The sequence below is a fragment of the Lepidochelys kempii genome, chromosome 1 (assembly GCF_965140265.1).
Source record: "Lepidochelys kempii isolate rLepKem1 chromosome 1, rLepKem1.hap2, whole genome shotgun sequence".
NCBI classification, from domain to species: domain Eukaryota; kingdom Metazoa; phylum Chordata; order Testudines; family Cheloniidae; genus Lepidochelys; species Lepidochelys kempii.
The window spans coordinates 281,982,674-281,998,468 of NC_133256.1; the positions used below are offsets into that span (position 1 = coordinate 281,982,674).

At 43.8% G+C, this 15,795-nt stretch overlaps 1 protein-coding gene across 1 annotated transcript in view; it reads right to left on the minus strand.

Moving 5' to 3' along the window:
- Positions 1-2,193: 2,193 nt before the first annotated feature.
- The window catches only part of LOC140906735 (glioma pathogenesis-related protein 1-like), a 63,616-nt gene continuing 50,014 nt past the window's right edge, over positions 2,194-15,795 (minus strand). The window contains exons 5-6 of the mRNA XM_073331276.1: positions 2,443-2,469; positions 2,194-2,348 (exon numbers count right to left, since the gene is read on the minus strand). Of these exons, the coding sequence (XP_073187377.1) occupies positions 2,194-2,348; positions 2,443-2,469 (182 nt within the window). The remainder of the gene's footprint in view (positions 2,349-2,442; positions 2,470-15,795) is intronic.

Sequence of the window (15,795 nt, forward strand, 5' to 3'; positions counted from 1 at the left end):
TCCTACGTTGAGTAATGTTTGAATATTACTAGATTTTTGTTGTTGCTTGCAAGAAAGGTAGTGCCTTAAAGTTATGCAATAACATTAAACGGGAAGCTTAAAACTTTAAACCGCTTTATTACAAATATAAACCGTTTGTATGTTAGGGATTAAGGACTTTTTTTTTTCTTTCTCCAAAACCAGATGTCTACAATTAGGCTCTTTAAGCCATATTTAGGCACCTAAATAAGTAAACTCATTTTCAAAGGTGTGAGCATCTGAAATTCATTGAAGTTATTGGGAGCTACAGATGTTGAGCAACTTTGAATATTGGGCAACTTTTATTTAGGTCCCTAAGTATGGCTTTGCCTGCCCAACTTTAGGCACCCATTTGTGAAAAATTTTGCCCAAGTTAAAAAAATTAGCAACCCTCTTGGTAACTTTAGTTTTGAAACAGGTACGTTCTAAATGTTTAGAAATGTAAAAGCATTTATGTCCAATAACTGTTTTTTAAATAAGTTTTTATGAACAGAATCATTTTTATTCTGGGATACTTTATAAGATGAATCAATACAATTCTGAATATAGTATTATAGGACAAGTATAATGTTTTAGAACTACAATGGAATATATAAAGGTATTATGGGCCAACTGTTCCCTAAAATGAACATGTGTGAAGGTCCCATTAACTTCATCCTGAGCTCTGGGCATGAAAACATGGCAGAATTTGACCCTGTGCTTTAAAAAACAAACAAACACATAAACAAAAAACTATCAATTAAGCTTTTGAAATAATAAAGATTTCTGAGACAATACACATTTTGTAAAAAGTTACATATTTACCATGTAGACTAGAATTGCTTTAAGCAATCTCAGTGCTTGTCTACACAAACACTTTAGTTTGCAGTGAGCTGGGGTGTAAATCTATCCTGTGCTAACCTGCTGCACACTGTGTCTGTGTGGACTTTGCTGCTGTGCACTAAAAATTCTGTGGTGCACTTTAATCTACTCCCATTTCAAAGCAGAGAAGATTAAAGCACACTACAGAACTTCTAGTGTGTGGCAGCATGATCCTCATGGACATTTAGTGTGCAGCAGGCTACTGCTGGGTAGATTTACACCCCAGTTCGCTGCAAAGTAAGTGTTTTTGTGTAGACAAGCCCTCACTAAATATTAGACATATTGGACCAATCGTGGCTCTAGAATTTACTACATAGCAAAAGAAAAATACTTTAACATCCCTGAGTCAATACATATGCTCTTTTGCAGCAATTCAAGTTAACATACATCTAAATAGGATACCTTTAATGCCTTTAAAGTCTCTTGGATAAAATACAGGTACATATATATTTATCAGAGGGTTTGGAATGGTTCTCAGATAAAATTCCGTATTGTTTTACATTAAAAACAGATAAGGTATCCATATTTAAATAACAATGGTTGTGACAGCAAACCAGGAACTACAAGAAAAGTATAAACTGGAGCATTTTACTCACTTTTTCCTAAGTTCAAAATAAGTTAGGAACAAATTAATTGAAGGATAATTTTTAATAGTTGAAACCTTAATGAATAGCTGCCATTTACAAATGTATCTAAATTTTCTAGAGCTATACTAGTACTATTGAATATTTATAAAATGCTTTCTTTTTATAGAATTGATATCTGATTCTGTTCCCATTTTACTTGGAGTTTTGACTTGACTCCAGAAAAGTAGGATTAGGTCCATAACAGTATGATTCTGTAGACAGACATCTAAATTAAGCAGTCACCACTTCAAATATTTATATAGTGGAAACTACAAATACTATACAGTGGAAACATTGTTTTAATTTACTTACTGAATTCCAGATGCCAGGTGTTCCTCTTTATTTGTTAAAATGTCATCATGGAAAAAACATTTACTAGATATCCCTCTGATGACTCTTGCCAGACTGTCACCTTTAACTTAAAATTTTGCCTTTTTTATTATTTTCACATCTTTAATACAATATATTTATCTATATTTATAAATACCCTAAGTAAGGGCTTAGAGCAAAAATAATTTACTCTTTATAACCCATTAAACATCCGTAACACTTTATGATCTGTTTTAAATTATCAAATTCACTGTAAAAATATCAATCAAGAGAATTCTCTTGATTAACAGGTGGGTGTGACCTATTAATCTTTTAAAGACTTGTCATAACTTTTCACGAAATATATATTTCAAATAGATTATTTAGATATACTCATATTTGAATAACGCTTCTGCATAAGAAAAACAATTAGAAAAGCCATTAACATCAGTGATGGTCTTAAAACCACAACAGCAATACAGGACTCATCACATACGATCCTATTCTCCCAGGGTGGATACCATCTTGTGTAACCTATAAACAAGCATACAAACACAAATTCTTATTGGGCACAACATGCTTATAAAGAACTAAACTTGAAGTAATAGTGTAGAATTGTAATACATACGTATAATTTTATCACGTTTTGGATTTCCTAGGAGGGAAAAAAGAAAGAAATAGTTTAATCAGCTAGGAACAAATAGTTACTCACCATACAGTCACTGTGATTCTTTGAGATGATTCATGTGGATCCCACTCTTACTGCACATGCTCTACATGCACAAGAGTTCAGAGTTAATTGACCAGCAGTGTCCACTGGGGTTGCCCTCTCCTTTGCGCTCCCCCACTCAAGGGCAGAAAGGGCATAGGGACACCAATTGCTATTTTGGTGTTTCACCACCCAGAATCCAAATGAAAGATTCCAAGCTACAGAGAAGGAGAACAGGTCGTGGGATCCACATGTCCAGAACATCTCAAAGAATCAGTTACTGTAAAGTAACAATTCTTTCTTCTTTGAGAGTCTGTATTTGCGTATCCCAATCCTGGTCATGAGCTAGTGGTTAAGTTCCTATCCCCTGCTTCCTAAAGGAGTTATCTAAGGGCTTGTCTACACAACCGCACGGGGTCGATCTAAGATACTAAACTTCAGCTACATGAATAGCGTAGCTGAAGCTGACGTACTTAGATCTACTTACCACGGTGTCTTCACTGTGGTAAGTTGACAGCTGACGCTCTCCTGTCAACTCTGCTTGCGCTCCTCGTTTTGGTGGAATACCGGAGTCAACAGGAGAGCGCTCAGTGGTCTATTTTATCGTGTCTTTACGAGACACGATAAATCAACCCCCGCTGGATCGATCGCTGCCTGCTGATCCGTTGTGTAGTGTAGACAAGCCCTAAATAATGATTGCAGTATAATCCAACCAAATTTGGCATCACATCTGACACCAGACATCAATGAATAGTGGCTCGTGAATATATGAACTTAGCTCCAAGTAGTTGCCCAACAGATAGCAGCTATGGGAGCACTACTAAGATAAGCTGCTGAGGTTGCCTGTGCTCTAGTAAAATGATATCTAACATGAGACAGAGAAGTCAACTTGCTAATGTTACAGGCTGTTCTAATAAAGTTTAATAACTATTTCAAAAATCTTTGAGATGAGAGATTTAGATTTGCTTCCATGTGCCACAAATAATCTTGCTGATTTGCAAAAGAGTTTTTTGTGTGTAGGTAATAGCTCCCTTTACATCTACGGTGTGTAATCTTGTCTCACCTGGAGATGAATGAGGTTTCAGAAAGAACCCTGGTAAACATATCTAACGGTTGGTCTGAAAGTCTGAGACTACTTTTGGAATAAATTTGGGTACTTGTTGTCATTACTGTAGATACTGATGTGAGAGATGGTATCATAATCATCCGTACTGACAGCTATTCAGAAGAGAATGGTTTTAGGACTGATGTTGAGGGTGGTACTGGCTTTGCTACAGAGTTATCTAGAATAACAACTCTAGATTCCTCTTGCCCAGTACCAGAGATGAGAAGCGATGCTCCTTTCTCCCACAGACAGCAGTGGTAACTGACTCCTCTGAGGTGTCTGAGCTCTGGTCTACACTACGAGTTTAGGCCGAATTTAGGAGCATTAGGTCGATTTAACCCTGCACCTGTCCACATGACCAAGCCTGTTTTCTTGACTTAAAGGGCTCTTAAAATCGATTTCTATACTCCTCCCCGGCGAGGGGTTTAGCATTAAAATTGACTTTGCTGGGTCGAATTTGGGGTAGCGTGGATGCAATTCGACGGTATTGACCTCCAGGAGCTATCCCAGAGTGCTCCATTGTGACTGCTCTGGACAGCACTCTCAGCTCAGATGCACTGGCCAGGTAGACAGGAAAAGCCCCAGGAACTTTTGAATTTCATTTCTTGTTTGGCCAGCATGGAGAGCTGATCAGCACAGGTGACCATGCAGAGCTTATCAGCACAGGTGACCATGGAGTCCCAGAATCGCAAAAGAGCTCCAGCATGGACTGAACAGGAGGTACTGGATCTGATCGCTGTATGGGGAGAGGAATCCGTGCAGGCAGAACTCTGTTCCAAAAGACGAAATGCCAATATATTTGCCAAAATCTCCAAGGGCATGATGGACAGAGGCTACAACAGGGACACACAGCTTCCTGGCACAGGGGAAAAGAGCATGCACCCACGTTTGTTGCTATAGAACATTGCTGTTATGTTGTCCATCAGGACTGATACACACTGTCTCGTTAAGTATGCCCGGAAGGTCTGGCATGCTAAGCACACCACTCTCACCTCTCTGATGTTGATGTGGAGACCAGACACCTTGAGTCCTGTGGTCTCCTCGATGTGCTCCCCCACCAAGTCTGATGCGTCCGTCACTAGAGAAAGAGATGGTTGTGGACTGACTAAGGGGACCCCTGAGCATACCTCCTGAGGGTTGAGCTACCACAGGAGGGAGTCGAGGACCAGGCAAGGCAGGGTCACTATCCTGTCCATGCTGTCCCAGGCTGGGTGATACACTGACGCGAGCCACGACTGAAGAGGTCAAAGCCTGAGTCTGGCGTGCTGTACCACATAGGTACAGGCAGCCATGTGTCCCAGAAGCTTCAGGCAGTTTCTTGCTGTGGTGGTGAGAAACTGTCTGAGGCCTCAAATGATGTTGGCCAGGGCCTGAAACCAAGCTTCCGGCAGATATGCCCTGGCTTGGGTCGAGTCCTGTACTGCCCCTATAAACGCTATCCTCTGGACAGGGGACAGAATCGATTTTGCTTCGTTTAGAAGGAGACCCAGGCTGTTGAAGGTGGCTCTGATGAATCTGACATGAGGTTCCACTTGGGTCCTGGAGCAGCCCTTGATCAGCCAATCACTGAGACACGGAAACGCCTGTAGCTGGTGCCTACGCAGGAATGTGGCGATGACCGTCATGCACTTGGTGAAGACTTGCGGTACTGCTGACAGGCCGAATGGAAGGACTGTGAATTGGTAGTGGGTATTGTTCACTACAAACCTGAGATACTTTCTGTGGGGCTGAGTGATTGCAATATGAAAATACGCGTCCTTCCAAGTCAAGGGCAGCATACCAGTCTGATGGATCCAATGAAGGGATGAAGGAGGCCAAAGAGACCTTGCCGGAACTTGAGTTTCTTCATGAACTTGTTGACTTATTGCAGATCCAAGATGGGCCTGAGGCCACCTTTGGCTTTCAGTATTAGGAAATACCAGGAATAGAAGCCCTTGCCCTTCTGCTCCTGAGGAACCTCTTCCACTGCCCCTAGCAATAGGAGTGAGTGCACCTCCTGTATAAGGAGTTGCTCATGAGAGGGGTCTCTGAAGAGGGACGGGGAAGGGGGCTGGAAGGGCAGGAGGGCACAGAATTGGATGGAGTATCCCCTCTCTACCATGTGGAGCACCCAGCGGTCTGAAATAATATGCGACTATGCTCGGTAGAAAGAGATAGTTGGGACGAAAAGGTAAGGCAGGGTGGATCCAGATCTTGCTCTGGTACGTTGTCCTTGACTGCACCATCAAAAGGCCAGTTTCCCCTGAACATTGCTTGGGTTGTGCCAAGCCCTGGCCAGAGGGTTAACATGACCTTCTCCTGCCACTCCGATTTCTCCTTCAGGAGCCATCTTGGTGGTTCTGATGATCGAACCACTGAGGAGGCTGTGGACAGAAGTGTCTCCTCTGCGTTGAAGGTGTATAGAGGCCCAGGAACCTGAGGGTGGCTCTGGAGTCTTTAAGGCTGTTTAGCCTTTTGTCAGTTTTCTCTGAGAAGAGACTCTCACACTCAAAAGGCAGATCCTGAATGGTTTGCTGTACCTTGGAGGGGAGGCCAGAATCCTGGAGCCACGAGCCCCTTCTCATAGACACTCCTGTGGCCATAACCCTTGTGACCACATCTGCCCTGTCAAGTGCCACCTGAAGGGATGCCCTTGAGATCAGTCTCCCTTCCTCAACCAACGCTGAAAACTCAGCACGGAAGTCTGAGGGGACCAACTCCGTGAATTAAGACTATCTGATGACTATGACCTGCTGGTTGGATATTCGGAGTTGTAATCCCCCAATGGAGTAAACCTTTCGTCCGAAGAGATCTAACTTTTTGCGTCCCTGTTCTTGGGGGAAGGGCCTTGGAAGCCTTGCCTCTCCCACTGATTAGCAGCATCCACCACCAGAAAGTCAGGCTGGGGGTGAGAAAAGAAATGTTTGTAGCCCTTGGAGGGTACAAAGTATCGGCGCTCATTACGCTTTGCAGTAGGTGGCAGCAAGGCCGGGGTCTGCCACAAGGTCTTATTCATATCCGTAATTGTTTTGATTAATGGCAAGGCGATATGGGAAGCGCCAGAGGGGGCCAGGATGTTGACCATAGGGTCTGCATCGTCTACAACTTCCTCCGCCTTAATGCCCAACCCCTGCAACCCGGCGCAGCAGCTGCTGCAACACCCTGAAGTCTTCCAGAGCTGGGGTTACTGAAGTGCCCACCAGGGCCCAATCAGGTGAGGAGGGGGAGGAGGCCAGCAGGGGAGGTGGTTGCTCCCTACCATCCCCACCTGAGTGATCTCATGAACCTGGGGGGGACTGCGATAGGCCTGCCTGGTCCCAGTGCCGCGAGAGGCGTGATGGTTGGTACCAGCATTGTGCCCCCACACCAGTGCTGGTGTTGTACCTGACCTCTCCGGTGCCGAAGGTGTGGTTGAGGTGGGCGCCATCGGTCGGTGTCAATGCTGAGGACGGCACCGCAGCTGTCGGTGTTGGTGCCGTTGCTGATTGTCGCAGAATGAATGTCGCGGACGCCACTGATGCTGTTCCCGAGCAGGACTCATGCCTCCGACCCTGGGCTTGATGAAAGGCCCACTGAGTCCAAAAGGGCCACTGAGACAGATTTTGCCAATAAGGGGGCCACTGCATTGGGCATCCTATGGTGCCAAGAGGTGGATCTTCTTCTCCTACTATAGTTGGAGCAGTATGAGTCAGACTCCGACTCGGAATAGGAGGATCAGGGTGGCGCAGCTCCTCTCAACGTAGAGCGTCAAGAACCAGGGGACTGACCACTCTGCCTTGATGGAGGTGCTGGCATGGAGGGGTGCCGAGGTGATGGGGAACGACATGCCATCATCACCAGCTTTCCCTTAGACTGTCCAGGGTGCCAGGATGGAGCCTGCGGTACCAGCACGTCCTCCTGTCTTGGCGGCGAGAACAGTACCATGAGTCTGAGCAGGTCCTGCGCCACTACAAAAGCCTCTGGGGTGGATGGGAGTGGCAGGTGCTCCGATGGGTTCGGTGAGCAAGACAGGCCCGGACTCAACTGCCTCACCTGGGCAGGAGTCAATGTGGCTGGTCCTGGGTCTTGCTGAGGGGGATCTTCCTCTCTGATCTCTTTTTCTTCTGCGCTGGCGACTGGGACCGGTGCTGAAAGCTGGAGTGCCCCTGAGGGGCTCCATGACATTGCCGAGCTTCCTTGCCAGTGTCTTTCTTCAATGCTGGATCTTTCAAGGATGGCACCGGAGTGCTTCACGTCAAAGATGACACGCTGGGAGCGGGATCTCCAGGGCCTGTGTCCAACTGAGGTTGGTGAGATGCCTCCACGAGGAGAATTTTGAGACACTGCTCCATCTCTTTAAGGGTTCTCGGTCAGAATTCCCAACAAATCTTGCAGCGTTCTTTTTGGTGACCCTCACCCAGGCACCGTAAACAAGAGGTGTGGGGGTCATTTTTGGGCATGTGCTTCACGCAGAGCCGGCAAGTCTTAAAGCCCAAGGATTGCAGCATGCCCCGGTAACAAATGGGGGTGAAACGGGGGGAATCCCCCCCACCGCCGTAACTGAAATTTATAGAACTACTACTAGACTATACTAACTTACTAAACTGGAAACTTAACTATGTATAGCGTAAGTAAAGAACTGCTAAGCTGCTTGCCAAAGTAAGAGCAAGGGGAAGTACCAGCTACTGGCACTGGCGGTAAGAAGGAACTGAGGGGGTGGCGGATCGGCCGGGCTCTATATTGAGCGCCATGAAGTTGTGACTCCAGGGGGCACCTAGGCCGACCTACAGATGCTGCTAATGGAAAAATTATCCGGCTACTGTGCACGTGCGCGTACACACACCTGACTGGAATTGACACTCGAAGAAGAACTGTAGCTAATGTGTTTCAAGCTGGTCACTTAAAAATTCAGATTCAAAGGATTAGTGACTGATTCTGAAAATAAAGCTAATCTGATATCTTTCTGTCCCCTGAGCAAAGGAAGACAGAAGGCATAAGATTTTGGAAGTGAATCACTGCCTAAATAAGTGATGTAGCATGGAGGGCTTGGGTTTTATGGAGCACTAATCCATCTTCCAGGGGGAGAAGGGGTTATATAGGTTGGATGGCTTCTACCTCAGTAGAAAGAAGACCAATCTCCTTGTGGATAGGCTGACTAGAGTAGTTAGGAGGGGGTTAAATTAATAGCAATAGGGGAGGGTAAAAAAAAAGAGGGAAGATATGAGAACTCAGCACAAAATTGAGATGTTGAGAACAAAATTAACCAAGGAACCAAAGGACATCAAGAAATTCTTTAACTGCCTATACATTAATGCTAGAAGCTTGGGTAACACACAAGAGGAATTGGAATTGCTAATTTATTATCATAAATTTAATCTAGTTGGTATTACTGAAACCTGGTAGAATGAGTCCACAATTGGAATGTTAAAAATCAATGGTTATAACCTATTTATGAAGGATCAAATGGCAAAAGGGGAAGGGGAGTGGCACTTTGTCAAAAATGGCATTACCTGTATAAGTCACTGATAGCTTGGAAGAAAATGTTTTTGAATCATGGATCAATGTCTTAACAGATAAAGCACAAGATGAGATACTAGTCAGTGTCTGCTACAGACCACAAATCACACTGGGGAACAAGATAACTGCCTCCTTACGCACCCTCTATAATGTGTAGGTGGGGGTGGGAGGCAAAAAACCAACATAATATTAGGTGATCATGGGGGAATTTCAACTTGAGTGACACACACTGGAGGTCTCATTCTGCCAGTACTAAAGCATCCTTAGAATTTCTAAACATTATAGATGACAATTTTCTAACTCAAAAAATGTTGCAACAAACACAAAGGAATTCTATATCAGATATTGTCCTAACAGATAAAGAGGAACTGATTACAAAACTAAAAGTTAGTGGCAGCTTAGATACAAGTGACAATCACTTGACCACATTTACAATGTGCATGCAAAATAAAGTCCAGACCAGTAATAATATATATATATATATATATATATATATATATACACACACACACACGGTACTTTTAATAGATCTACTTTCACAAAGCTGAAAACAATTATGAGCTACTTCAACAGAGAAAGAATTTAATCAGAAATATGTGATATTTGGGAACCATTTAAGAACACCGTACTAGATACTCCAGTGCCACAACTGAGGAAGAAGACTGCTGGTTTTAAAAAAAACAATCCTGGTTTAGAGGGGACGTGAAGGCAGCTGTAAACAATAAATATATAACTAACAGAAGAATGGGGAAGTTAATAATAATTAATATAAATCAGAAGTTAGGAATTTTAGAAAGTTAAGGGAAGCCAAGGGATGTACAGAGAACTCTCTGGACACCACAGTTAAGGACAATAATATATGAGGAACAAAAAGAATCCTGACAATAGTACTGGTCAATTACTAGGCGGAAGTGGTAGAATTATCAATAATAATGAAGAAATAGCAGAAGTGTTCAATTAATATTTATTCTTTATTTGGGAAAAAAGATAGTATTATCACCATATGATGAGACTGTCTTTCCATTCCACTAGTGTCTTTGGGGGATGTTAAACAGAAGCTACTAAAGTCAGACATTTTTAAATCAGCAAGTCCAGATGACTTGCATCCAAGAGTTTTAAAAGAGCTGATAAAGGAGTGTGCTGGACCATTCATGTTTATTTTCAATAAGTCTTGGAACACTGGGGAAGTTCCAGAAGACTAGAAGAAAGCTAATGTGCCAATTTTTAAAAAACAGTAAACTGGGTGACATGGGTAATTATAGGCCTGTGAGCCTGACACTGATCCTGACAAAATAAAGGAGCAGCTGATATGGTACTTGATTAATAAAGAACTCAAGGAGGGTAATGTAATTAATGCAAAACAACCTGGTTTATGGGAAATAGAGCCTGTTAAACTAACTTGATTTTTTTAATGAAATTACACAGTTGGTTGATAAAGATAACAATATACTTAATAATAATAGTTTGATGTAATATTCTTAGACTTAGACTTCTGTAAAGCATTTGACTTGGTACCACATGACATTTTGATTTAAAAATTTTATATAGTTCTAGGTTAACATGATGCACATTAAATGGATTAAAAACTGGCTAAGTGATAGGTCTCAAAATGTAACTGTAAATGGGGAATCAACATTGAGCAGGTGTGTTCCCAGCAGGGTCCTGCTGTTCTTCACCCTACCCTATTTAACATTGTGATGGGTGCCTACCCCACAACAGGCCTGAGTAGAGAGAAAGGGCCAATTAAGCCTGCAACAGGCTGCACCTGGGGGAGAGTCAGGGCTGATAAGCTTTTAATTGATGATGAAGTGCAGCTGGGCAATGGTCAGGCTGAGCTGCGATAAAACCAGGAAATGGAGTATAAGAAGGGGGCTGCAGCAGAAAAGATCTGCAGTCACTCTCTGGGCTTAAAGAGGTAAAGGAGGAAACCTGAGGGACAATAAAAGCTCTGGGACCCTGGCCCTGAGAGAAGGGTGGAGAAGGAACCTGATCAAGGCTAAGTAGGAAGCAGCCCAGGGAAACAGCAGTGATGTTTGGGACAGTGCAGCTTTTGGCTGTGGGTTGTAGTGTCCCTGGGCTGGAATCCAGAGTAATGGCTGGGCCCAGGTTTCCATAACAATCACTGGAGAAATGGCACTGACTGGGCAGTGGCATTTAAGACTGCCTGAGATGGTTTGTCCGGTAGGACTTTGATACCCCAGAAGGGGAGGATTATAGTGACCTAGCTATAGGGCCAAGCTCTGAAGAGAGAGCACCCTGAGCAAGGGAGAGGAAATAATCTGACTTCAGAAAGCGTGAGTGTGAGACCATGGGGCAAGAAACTGAAGGTAGGGATGTCAGGCTAGTAGTGTGCTAATCCTAAGGCAGCGCCCCAGTGGTCAGTAGCAAACTCCAGGCCAAAGCCTTTATCAATGACCTGGCAGAAAACACACAATCATCGCTGAGGAAGTTTGCAGATGATGCAAGATTTGGGGGTGTGGTAAGCAATGAAGAGGACAGGTTACTGATTCAGAGCAATCTGGATCGCTTGATAAACTGGATACAAGCAAACAGTATGTATTTTAATATTGCTACATGTTAATGTACACATCTGAGAACACAGAATATAGCCATACTTACACAAAGGGGGACTCTATTCTGGGAAGTAGTGACTGACAAAGATTTGGGGGTCATGGTGGATAAACAGCTGAACATGAACTCCTAGTGTGATGCTGTGGCCAAAAGAGCTAGTACGATCCTAGGATGCATAAACAGGGAAATCTTGAATAGGAGTAGAGAGTTTATTGTATTTCTATGTTTGACACTGGTGCAACTGCTGCTGGAACACTGTGTCCAGTTCTGGTGACCACAATTCAAGAAGGATGTTGATAAAGTGGAGAGAGTTCTAATCCTTTCATCATTCTTGTGGCTTTTCTCTGAAAACATGCCTTATAACTCGAGTCTATCAATCTATTTAACATAACAAAGAGAAGGCTAGGGGGTGAATTGATTACAGTCTATAAGGATCTACATAGAAAACAAATATTTAATGATGTTCTCCTCTTGATTAAGGAGACAGGTATAACATGATCAAATGGCTGGAAGTTGAAGCTAAACAAATTCAGACTGGAAATAAGGTAAATTTTTAAACAGTGAGAATAATTAATCATTGGATGGATTCTCCCTCATTGACAATTTTCAAATCAAGAAGGGGGGCGTTTCCTAAAAGATATGCTCTAGAAATTATGTTGGGGAAGTTCTCTGGCCTGTGCTATTAGGAAGGTAATAGTAGATGATTACAATGGTTCTTTCTGGCCTTAGACTATGAATCTATATGTAACTTAATCAAGGCAATGAGCAATTGTCAAAGAGAACCCAGGCCTTTCCTAGTGCCCAGTCTTGATTTCAGTCTGTACCTCTCAATTGAAACAGAAAATAAATGTCCTAACTAGAGCTGGGTAAATAACTAGTTTGGCTCACTGGCAATTCTGAAAAATAAGATACAAAAGTATGTTTGGGTTGAATGGAACATTTTGGTTCAGGTATTTAAGAAAGGCAAAGGAAATGATTGGATAGATTCACAAAACAAAACATCCTTATAACCTTTAGCTCAGTGGTGAGGGTATTCTCATGGGAGGGGAAAAACTCGGGTTCAAATCCCCTGTTGGGAGTAAGAACTTAAACCCAGATGTGTCCCCCAACTCCCAGGTGAGCACCCTAATCACCAGGCTATAGGGTATTCTGGGTGGGTTGTTTTTTCAATCACTCCCGTTGAGGATGTTCCACTTTGTATAAATACTTAAATATTTAGTGGAGTGGGGACTAGAACAGGGGTCGGCAATCTTCGGCACACGGCCCATCAGGTTAATCCATTGGCAGGCCGCAAGACATTTTGTTTACGTTGACCATCTGCAGGCATGGCTGCCTGCAGCTCCCAGTGGCCGTGGTTTGCCGTTACTGGTCAATGGGAGCTGTAGGAAGCGGTGCGGGCTGCAGGGATGTGCTGGCTGCCACCGCTTCCTGGAGCTCCTATTGGCTGGAAGCAGTGAACTGCAGCCATGGGGAGCTGCGGGATTCCGTACCTGCGGATGGTCAACATAAACAAAATGTCTCGTGGTCTACCGGCGGATAACCCTGATGGGCTATGTGCTGAAGGTTGCTGACCCCTGGACCAGAACTTGGGTGGTGTTTGGAGCACTCACTGAAGTGGGGGGAGAAGAGACCTGGGTTCAAACCTAGGCTTCCCAAGAGGAGTGCCCTAACCACTGTGCTAAAGGTTACTCGGGAAGGGGTGGCGACAGGACTACATAGAGCTTTAGGGGACTGTAGGGGCCTGGGGAAAAATCTGAAAGTGAGGGCCGCCCCCTTCTAAGGGTGAAAAAACCCCTGAGGGGAGGCCTCAGGGTGGGGTGGAGGGTTGGAGAGTGAGTCTGCCCTGCATTCACCGTGCATCAATGGCTCCTGTCCCACAGGGACAAGACTGGCTCCCCACACTGGGCACTGAGGCCGGGCACACAGGGTCACAAGCACCCCTGAAGTTTAGCACTGACTGGCACTGCAACTCTGTGCACCAGATCGCAACACCACACACTCAAAGGGCTTGAGAACCTTCTGGAATAGAGAACTAGGACAAACTGCTCCTTCCCCCCTGGACAGTTGGGGGGCACCACCCCCTCCACCAACTATTTTTGTACTTAAATTCCTTTGTGAGTCTAGCCCAGAAAATCAAAACAAGCTGTTTCATTAATGTCAAAATAGTTCATTTTAACAATATTCAAAATTTCTTTCTTTTGGTCAAAATAACTACTGAAATCAACACCAATTCACAAAATGCTTCAGTCAACCTGAATCTGCATTTTCTTGGTAGAAAAAGAAAATGTAGCCAAAAATTTTGCCAAGCTCAAGTCCTCACTTTATTTTGACATCTATGCAGCATCGGGAGACCTCTAGTTTGTGGCCTTTAGCATTGTCATTCTTTTGCATATCTGTAGGAGCCTTTTGAAATAAGATCTATTCTAACCTAATTGCCTTCTATGATGAGATAACTGGCTCTGTGGATGAGGGGAAAGCAGTGGATATGCTATTCCTTGACTTTAGCGAAAGCTTTTGGTACGGTCTCCCACAGTATTCTTGCCAGCGAGTTAAAGAAGTATGGGCTGGATGAATGGACTATAAGGTGGATAGAAAGCTGGCTAGATCATTGGGCTCAACAGGTAGTGATCAATGGCTCCATGTCTAGTGGGCAGCTGGTGTCCAGCGGAGTGCCCCAAAGGTTGGTCCTGGGGCCAGTTTTGTTCAGTATCTTCACTAATGATCTAGAGGATGGCATGGATTGTACCCTCAGCAAGTTTGCAGATGACACTAAACTGGGAGGAGTGGTAGATGCTCTGGAGGGTAGGGATAGGGTACAAAGGGACCTAGACAAATTAGAGGATTGGGCCAAAAGAAATCTGATGAGGTTCAACAAGGACAAGTGCAGAGTCCTGCACTTAGGAAGAAAGAATCCCATACACTGCTACAGGCTGGAAACCAACTGGCTAGACAGCAGTTCTTCAGAAAAGGACCTAGAGGTTACAGTGGACGAGAAGCTGGATTATGAATCAGTGTGCCCTTGTTGCCAAGAAGGCTAACAGCATTTTGTGTTGTATAAGTAGGAGCATTGCCAGCAGATCGAGGGACATGATCGTTCCCCTCTATTTGGCATTGGTGAGGCCTCATTTGGAGTACTGTGTCCAGTTTTGGGCCCCACACTACAAGAAGGATGTGGGAAAATAAAAATGATTAGGGGGCTGGAGCATGTGATTTATGAGGAGAGACTGAGGGAACTGGGATTATTTAGTCTGCAGAAGAGAAGAATGAGGGGGGATTTGATAGCTGTTTTCAACTACCTGAACGGGGGTTCCAAAAAGGATGGATCTAGACTGTTCTCAGTGGTAGCAGATGACAGAACAAGGAGTAATGGTCTCAAGTTGCAGTGGGGGAGGTTTAGGTTGGATATTAAGAAAAACTTTTTCACCTGGAGGGTGGTGAATCACTGGAATGGGTTACCTAGGAAGGGGGTGGAATCTCCTTCCTTGGAGGTTTTTAAGGTCAGGCTTGACAAAGCCCTGGCTGGGATGATTTAGTTGGGATTGGTACTACTTTGAGCAGGGGGTTGGACTAGATGACCTCCTGAGGTCCCTTCCAACCCTGATATTCTCTATAGCTTTCTATACTGCACTCATCGCCATAGTATCTGAGTGCCTTAATAGATTGGATTCCAGGGTTCCTGCTTCTGATGTACTTAAACAAAAAATGTTGCTGTTAGTTTGTGGCTTTTGCAAGTAGCTCTTCAAATTTTTTGGCCTACCTAATTATACTTTACTTGCCAGAATTTATGCTCCTTTTTATCTTTCTCTGTAGGATTTGACTTCCAAGTTTAAAAATATATTTTGCCTTTAACCGCCTCTTTTACTTTGTTTAGTCGTGGTTGCATTTTTTTTTTTTGGCCCTCTTCCTGTAGTGTGGTTTTTTATTTATTTGGGTATACATTCAGTTTGAGCCTCTATTATGGTGGTTTTTAAAAGATTTCCATGCAGCTTGTGAGCATTTCACACTACTGACAGTTTCTTTTAATTTCTATTTAACTAGCCTTCTCATTTTTATACAGTTCCCCCTTTTGAAGTTAACTGCTACTCTGTTGGGTTTCTTTGGTATTTCCCTCCCTGCAAGGA